Source organism: Melanostigma gelatinosum (genome assembly GCF_949748355.1).
Source record: "Melanostigma gelatinosum genome assembly, chromosome: 10".
Taxonomy (NCBI): domain Eukaryota; kingdom Metazoa; phylum Chordata; class Actinopteri; order Perciformes; family Zoarcidae; genus Melanostigma; species Melanostigma gelatinosum.
The window spans coordinates 1,019,244-1,027,500 of record NC_136643.1 but is presented as its reverse complement, the minus strand read 5'-3'; the positions used below and the strand labels follow the sequence as shown (position 1 = coordinate 1,027,500).

General features: G+C 47.9%; 2 protein-coding genes across 3 annotated transcripts in view; one reads left to right on the top strand and one right to left on the bottom strand.

Annotated features, from left to right (window-relative positions):
* ccdc93 (CCC complex scaffolding subunit CCDC93) overlaps positions 1-3,644 on the bottom strand; it is a 26,991-nt gene extending 23,347 nt beyond the window's left edge. The window contains exons 1-3 of one of the 2 annotated variants that reach the window (XM_079276512.1): positions 3,474-3,644; positions 1,569-1,682; positions 1,287-1,381 (exon numbers count right to left, since the gene is read on the bottom strand). In XM_079276512.1, the coding sequence (XP_079132638.1) occupies positions 1,287-1,381; positions 1,569-1,682; positions 3,474-3,560 (296 nt within the window). In that variant the 5' untranslated portion in view covers positions 3,561-3,644. The remainder of the gene's footprint in view (positions 1-1,286; positions 1,382-1,568; positions 1,683-3,473) is intronic. The other variant, XM_079276513.1, reaches the window with a different exon arrangement.
* A 1,780-nt stretch (positions 3,645-5,424) lies between these two features.
* Positions 5,425-7,982, top strand: LOC306783000 (U3 small nucleolar RNA-associated protein 14 homolog A). The gene has a single exon (XM_079276523.1). It carries the CDS (start codon positions 5,473-5,475, stop codon positions 7,765-7,767), a length of 2,295 nt encoding a protein of 764 aa, XP_079132649.1. The 5' UTR covers positions 5,425-5,472; the 3' UTR covers positions 7,768-7,982.
* Positions 7,983-8,257: the final 275 nt, after the last annotated feature.

Sequence of the window (8,257 nt, the reverse complement as noted above, 5' to 3'; positions counted from 1 at the left end):
TAAATGTAACTTTTAGTCAGACTTTAAGGACACTTAATGTTACCTGTTGCATAAACCTGTGAGCCAGCTGTGTACCACTGACTTAGCCTGCTGCGCAATGCATTATGGGTGAACATAGACACAAACCAAGTACGGGAGAAGGTAACAAGAAAGGTCAACAGCATGAATCCAACGGTCATTAGAACCGGTGAAGACGTTCAGAAACATTTCAAGAATATGGAACAAGAAGCAAAGACATTATGAATAACAGTCATGAAGAGTAGATCAAAGTACAAGCTGAACTCTGTCCTTCAATTCTAAAGAGCTGATCAACAGGTTTCATTCTGATGCTGTTGAATGCACTCTGGCACCTGATTCAGAGTGCGTGTCTTGATCATTGAACAGTGGAAATGTGTTGATGAATTGTGACGCTAGTTACAGTAATGTTCGTTAGTAGTAGTATTGCGGTGAAACAGAATACTTCACAGACTTACTGAAGTACTGCACGAGCAGGCTGCATGTCATTTAGTATTGGTATTTCTGCTACTATATACTTCTACTTTATTACATCTGAGACTTTATTGATCTGAGAGCTTTAATTACCACACAGATTCAGGTTATTAAAATGATTATGTATTTTAATAAAGTCAACCCAGCAGTAATCAGATTGAGCTCCACCTTTACCAGTGATAAGTGAATCGGTTTGATGGATGAACACCTGAAGACGCGAGATGACCTGGTGAGTCTCTCGGGCTCAGCCAGGGAGAGGTGGCCGACTCGCCCACCTCAGGTTAAGTCTTCATATTGATTTAAGATTGAACAGACAGTCTAACCTGATCATCTAAGAGACTGGTCTTCAACTACGTTCACACACCTGCTCTGCTCATCACATGTCTTTAGATGTATACACTGGACCTGTCCTAGATCACATGCAACCCAACAAAGGAGAACAATACATGAGCCTGATCAATGACCCCGAACACCCAAAGAGAGAAAGAGGTCACGGCTAACTCATCTGAGCCCTGCACTGCTGGACATATAGCCATCTCCACACACTGGTTGGTTAGTAGACGTGGGTTTAGCTGGAGTCCACAGTTGTAAGAACTTTGTTCCAATTTCTGACATTATCATAATTTTTGGCGTCAGCCTCTCTGTGGTTACTGAGGCTGTAAACCTTCATCGTGGGACATGATCCTGTCTCACTCTGTTTAGGATCGATGAGCAAAGACTTCACCACACTTCTCTCCGACCTGTCAGTGTTCATCTGGGACAGCTCAAAATATCAGACAGCTGAAAAAAACACCTACATTTTCTGGCCTATGGTTGAGTTTTCTTGGAAAAGTAGATCCACGTCGACGTCGAAGTTACAGGTGGTGATGCACCAGGTCATACCACCGACCACCTGAAGAGGGGACAAGGAGCAAACACGCCGAGTGAGGGATCAGTGGCACTCTCTTCACTGCGTCACGCTTCCTGCGCTCAGTGGTTTATGGGTGTTCACAGTTCAGCAAAACTTGTATCTTTATCAACCGGACAAGCAGAAGTGTCCAGTAATGCCCCGTGTTCTATGATACAGGAGCAGCACGGACCTTATCAAACGGGGACAGTCCTTTAATCCGGGCTCTGAAGTAGCCAGCAGCCAGCAGCAGCTCCAGGATCTCTGCCAGCTTGATGCTCTGCTCCTCATCCTCTCGGGCTTCCACCTGGGACACAAACACACAGCGCTAGTTCAGGAACCGGGACAGTAACTAGTAACTATTAACGAGTAACTGGGACAGTAACTAGTAACTATTAACTGGCAACTAGTAACTAGTAACTGGTAATGTGTAACTAGTAACTGGGCCAGTAACGAGTAACGGGTAACTAGTAACTGGGACAGTAACTAGTAACTATTAACTGGCAACTAGTAACTAGTAACTGGTAACTGGTAACGGGTAACGGGTAACTGGGACAGTAACGGGTAACTGGGACAGTAACGAGTAACTGGTAACTGGGACAGTAACGGGTAACTGGGCCAGTAACGAGTAACGGGTAACTGGGACAGTAACGGGTAACTGGGACAGTAACGAGTAACTGGTAACTGGGCCAGTAACGAGTAACGGGTAACTGGGACAGTAACGGGTAACTGGGACAGTAACGGGTAACTGGGAAAGTAACGGGTAACTGGGACAGTAACGGGTAACTGGGACAGTAACGGGTAACTGGGACAGTAACGAGTAACTATTAACTGGCAACTAGTAACTAGTAACGGGTAACTGGGCCAGTAACGAGTAACGGGTAACTGGGACAGTAACGGGTAACTGGGCCAGTAACGGGTAACTGGGCCAGTAACGGGTAACTGGGACAGTAACGGGTAACTGGGACAGTAACGGGTAACTGGGCCAGTAACGAGTAACGGGTAACTGGGACAGTAACGAGTAACGGGTAACTGGGACAGTAACGGGTAACTGGGACAGTAACGAGTAACTGGTAACTGGGACAGTAACGGGTAACTGGGACAGTAACGAGTAACTGGTAACTGGTAACTGGGCCAGTAACGAGTAACGGGTAACTGGGACAGTAACGGGTAACTGGGACAGTAACAAGTAACTGGTAACTGGGCCAGTAACGAGTAACGGGTAACTGGGACAGTAACGGGTAACTGGGAAAGTAACGGGTAACTGGGACAGTAACGGGTAACTGGGACAGTAACGGGTAACTGGTAACTGGGCCAGTAACGAGTAACTGGGAAAGTAACGGGTAACTGGGAAAGTAACAGGTAACTGGGCCAGTAACGAGTAACGGGTAACTGGGCCAGTAACGAGTAACGGGTAACTGGGACAGTAACGGGTAACTGGGACAGTAACGGGTAACTGGGACAGTAACGGGTAACTGGGACAGTAACGGGTAACTGGGCCAGTAACGGGTAACTGGGCCAGTAACGAGTAACGGGTAACTGGGACAGTAACGGGTAACTGGGAAAGTAACGGGTAACTGGGACAGTAACGGGTAACTGGGCCAGTAACGGGTAACTGGGACAGTAACGGGTAACTGGGACAGTAACGGGTAACTGGGCCAGTAACGGGTAACTGGGCCAGTAACGGGTAACTGGGACAGTAACGGGTAACTGGGACAGTAACGGGTAACTGGGACAGTAACGGGTAACTGGGACAGTAACGGGTAACTGGGCCAGTAACGAGTAACTAGTAACTGGGACAGTAACGAGTAACTGGGACAGCTAACTTTAGTGTGCGAGTACACAGCCACATAGTGTCTGACGGAATGAAGCGGCCTGATGTTGATTCTTTTCTTGAAACTTTTAAATGTAACGTTGCTATTGAGACCTTTAAACGGTGAAATTACATTCAAATCCAGTTATAGGCGGTCTCTTACGAACGTCAGCTCCACCACATTAGCTAACGTGACAGCTATTTGTTAGCATACAGCGGAACACGCAGGTGTTACAGTCGAAGCTCGCGTTGCTTCTGTGAACATTTGATTCAAACGCACTGCACCTGAATGAGGTTTCCGTCTTGGTCATACTGGGCTCCGATCTTAGAGCCAGTTCTCACTCTGTGGAAAACAGACGGAGCCGCCGCCATGATGGACTGCAGTGTTGATAAGGACGGATCACATGACCGGATCACATGACGGTCAAATACTCTGTTTGGATGCCTACTTTTACGTGCAACTACGCACAGAATTATACAGTATAACATGTATTATCTTATTTGAGCTCATGGTCTGTGTTTTAAACGAGTAATAGTGTCTTTAAGAGCACAGACGTGTCGACAACACAACATGCACGCGCACTTTCAGCCAGCAGAGGGAGCACGGAAATAGAAGCGTCGTCTCCAGCCCACTTCTTCTTCTTCTCTTTTGTTTTATGGCGGATGGCATCCAGTGAAAGGTGCATTACCGCCACCTACTATATTGGAGTGTGGACCCGATAACCTATCCCCTTACAAAAACTAAACCAAAAAAAACAACAAAATGAAATAAAACAAAAAACAGAAACACAAAAAAGGAGTTCTCCATTTCAGAGACTTAAATTATTTTGCTCAATCCTGCTTCTTTCACGTATTGTAGTATGTTTCCTGCCCCCAGGGGTAATGCATCTTTTAGACTGAGTTCCTCCTCCCAGCCTCCTCTTCAACCTGTCTCGCTCACGTGAGAATTTCTGACAATGACATATGATATGGTCTACAGATTCTGGTATTTGGCAGTGCTCACATAGTCCTGTTGGGTGTTTATTTATTAGTTGCATTGTTTTGTTCAGCCTTGTGTGTCCAATCCTCAGTCTGGTTAATATGTTTTCTTCTGTAGCTCCAGCCCACTGTCCAGTTATTGATATCATATAACAGGTCATAGGTCATGTTCTTTCTGCTAAAGACTGCTCGTTTTTACATTTAGCTACTCTCTGAGGAGATATCTCTCTACTCATCCAAAATGCTTACTTCTGTAAACGTATTTTACACATTTCTATTTGCTTGTAATTATAAATATCCTATTTTCGTGTTACATTATTATCCACAGGTATCACCGCACATTTCTATTCTATCGGTGTTGCATTGTTTGTATTTTAATTGTTTCATTAAGAGTAGGGAAGAAAAAAGGAACAGGGAGCTAACGAGTGGTGCCTCTCCAGAAAAGAGGATTCGTATGAAATATTACAATCACTATTCAGAACACATCAAATGAGGGTTAATTTAGTGTGGGTCCCTGTTGGAGTCGATGGAAATGAGAAGGCGGATACAGCAGCAAAAAGGGCTTTGAAGAGAGGAATAAATAACGTTAATGTAAATATAAGTCAAAAAGATATGTCAGAACGAATGTAATAAAGGGAACAAAGGAAGATATCTGTTGAAAGAGGAAGCATTGGTTGGGAGGGCAGGATCTAGTGGACGAACTAGAAAAGAGGAGCTGATGAAGACTAGACTGAGGAATGGCCATACCGGTCTGAACAGTTCCCTCTGTTATTAGAAAGCATAACAATGCAAAGTGTGCATTTTGTGGAGAAGAAGAAACTGTGAACCATGTTTCATTGTCCTGTCAGAGGTACGAGGCAGCGAGAGACGTTTTGAAAAATGGTCGAAGAGAGTTAATGTACTAAAGAAAAACTTTAGTGACAAATGTTGGAAACTTCTCCTGGAATATTTAAAGTCAACAAGACTAATGAATGGAATTTGAGAAAAAATTAAATTATTTATTTCTTTGTTATGTTTTTTGATTTTAATTTAAATTTTATTTACATGTTTGTTTGTTTGTTTTTCGTATTAGAGCATTATTATCCTTAGTCCACACTCCAGATTAGTGGGTGGCGGTAATGCACCCGAAAGCTATTTGCCAACCGCCAGAAGAAGAAGAAGAAGAAGAAGAAGAAGAAGGAGAAGAAGAAGGAGGAGGAAGGGAGCTATTTTGCGACAGTGCTGCTCACATTGCAGTGACTGATTTACGACAGCGGCTCCGTTCACGGCTCACGTTGTACAGTCCGCTCCGTCGTGTGTACTCAACATGGCTAAGGTTTCTAAGAAGAAAGGGATTAAAACGGTTGTCAAGAAGAGCTCCGCGGGAATGGATAAGCTCGCAGCGGTGAGGCCAGATGTGGTCGACTACGACGACGAGGAGGATTTAAATAAGGCCGATGAAATCATCACCAGCGAAGAGGAGGAGGACGGCGACGATGAACGAAAACGGCAAAAGCTGCTGGAAGCCATCGGCGCGCTCGGTAGTAAGAGGAAGACAAAGCTGGGAGAGAGATCCGAGGCGTGCGTCCAGATGTCTGAGTTTACCGTCAAGGCGGACGGGGAGGGCGACCGAATCGACCTGTCGGACCTCATCGGGACCATGGAAAAAACCTCCGCTGTCCCAGCGAAGACCAGGAAGCAGCTGAAGAACCTGCTGCGGAGGAACACTACTATTGAATGCCCTCTAACCAAGCAGCAGAGCGAGAGGATCCAGAGATATGTCGCGTTCCAGAAGGCAGCCACACAGGTGACCCGGTGGAAGAGCATCATCAAACAGAACCAGAGGGCCGAGCAGCTGGTCTTCCCCCTGAACCAGGAACCTCCAGGCCCTAAACCCATGGAGAGGGTGGTGAGCGGCTGGAAGGCGCAAACCCCGCTGGAGCAGGAGATCTTCGCCGTCCTGTCCGCCAACAAGCAGCCCATCAACGACCCCATCCTGACCCCGGCCGAGGAGGCTTCGGTGCGGGCGATGAGCCTGGAGGAGGCCAAGATCCGACGCGCAGAGCTGCAGAAAGCCCGGGCCCTGCAGTCCTACTACGAGGCCAAGGCCCGGAGAGAGAGGAAGATTAAGAGTAAGAAATACCACAAAGTGCAGAACAAGGCAAAGCGTAAAGACCTCCTGAAGCAGTTTGATGAGATGGTGCAGACGGACCCTGCCGCTGCCTTAGAGGAGTTGAATAAGATTGAGCTGGCCAGGATGCAGGAGAGGATGTCGCTGAAGCACCAGAACAGTGGCAAGTGGGCCAAGTCGAAGGCCATCATCGCCAAATATGATGACGGGGCTCGCAAAGCCATGCAGCAGCAGCTGGAGGTAAACAAAGAGCTGACCCAGAAGCTTGTGACCCTGCTGAATAACGAGGAAGAGGAGGAGGAGGAGGAGAAGGATGCAGGCGACGCAGACGCAGAGCAGCTGCCTGATCTTGTAACTGATGCAGAGCACCGACTGGATTCTTTAAATCCCTGGATGACGGGGAAGCTGTCTGAAGAGCCCACAGAAAAAGAGAAAAGTGAGCCTGTGGATCTCACAGCAGCAGGGCCTGGAAATACAGTGGAAGAGGAAGAGGAAACCGAAGAGGAAGCGCTCCTCAGAGAGTTCGACAGCAGGAGGAAGCTGCGTCAGGCTCAGGAGACTGACGCGGCACCTTTAATATCTGTGGATGATGAGGATGAAGCTGCTGCTGCAGCAGAGGACCCAGATGCATCAGACAAAGAGGAAGAGGAGCTCACACAGTTCACAAGTCTTTTCCGAGGAATAGCAGACAGCCGTCAAGAGGCTGAAGCAGTGAAAGCTGAGGCAGACGCTTCAGCTCAGCTGGAGGAAGATGTGATCAGGATCAGGAGTCTGGAGGACATGGAGCTCCTCTGTGGAGAAGCAGCTGCTCCGCCCCAGCAGCCCCCAGACACCGAGAACCTGCCTTCTGCAACTCACCAGGCAGGCAAGAAGAGAACGAGAAAGAGAGGGATAGAGCTGAGAGAAGTTCTCACCAAAGGGACACAAGTCATTCAAGTCCCACTCACTCCAACCATGGAGGACGCAGAGGACTCTGATGGAAAGCTGGACCAGAGGGGGCTCATTAGAGAGGCCTTTGCTGGAGACGACGTCGTCGCCGACTTCCTTAAGGACAAGAGGAAGCAGGAGGACGCAGGCAAGCCGAAGGTGGTGGACCTGACACTGCCTGGGTGGGGTGAGTGGGGCGGGACGAGCCTCAAGCCGTCCCGCCGCAAACGCAGGAGGTTCAGGATCAAGACGGCACCGCCTCCACCCAGGAAAGATCAACACCTGCCCAGTGTCATCATGTCGGAGAAGAGAAACGCCTCCATCAGCCTCCACCAGGTGAGCTCGCTGCCCTTTCCCTTCGAGAGCCACGCACAGTTTGAGAGCACCATCCGCGCTCCGCTGGGACGCACCTGGAACACCGAGCGCACCGTGAAAAAGATCAGCAAGCCCAGGGTGGTCACCCAGCTGGGCGCCATCATCGAGCCCATGGCCCGGGAGGAGCTGATGAAGCAGGCGTCTGCTGGGAATAAAGGCGCGGCGGACTCGTGGAACAGGAAACATTAACTGTTCCGACTGCACGCGCTCACGGCAGCCGGCTGCGAGCCGCTGCGAGCCGCTCGGCATCTATGCTGTGACATCATCTCAGCATGTTAACAGCTGACATGATGTATGTGACGATGCTTTTCTGGAGCCTTTCATATTGTACATTTGAGATGTTCAATCAAATATATGAGATGAACTATGTCGTGAAGAATATCTGAAATAAATTCTCTTTGGAGTTAAAGACATGGTTACAGGCTTGTAAGTTGAATTATTAACACTATTCCTTATTTCCCTCATGATGCTTGTGACTGTGTCGCTGTGTTGGTGGTTAACACACACATCCTGTTTCTGTCTCACACACACACACACTGCAGAGTGTGTGAACGAGGTGCAGCACGTTTAACAGCAGGTTCTCATGTCCTCACTGGTCCCAGTGGGTCATGTACAATATCTACACGTTTAATGCTCTTCATTCGCATTGTTAGTTCACTGAAAGTATTAACAGCAAAAA

Bases quoted from the DNA above. Each gene is read 5' to 3' on its own strand.
- LOC306783000 (XM_079276523.1), top strand. From the start codon at position 5,473: ATGGCTAAGGTTTCTAAGAAGAAAGGGATTAAAACGGTTGTCAAGAAG.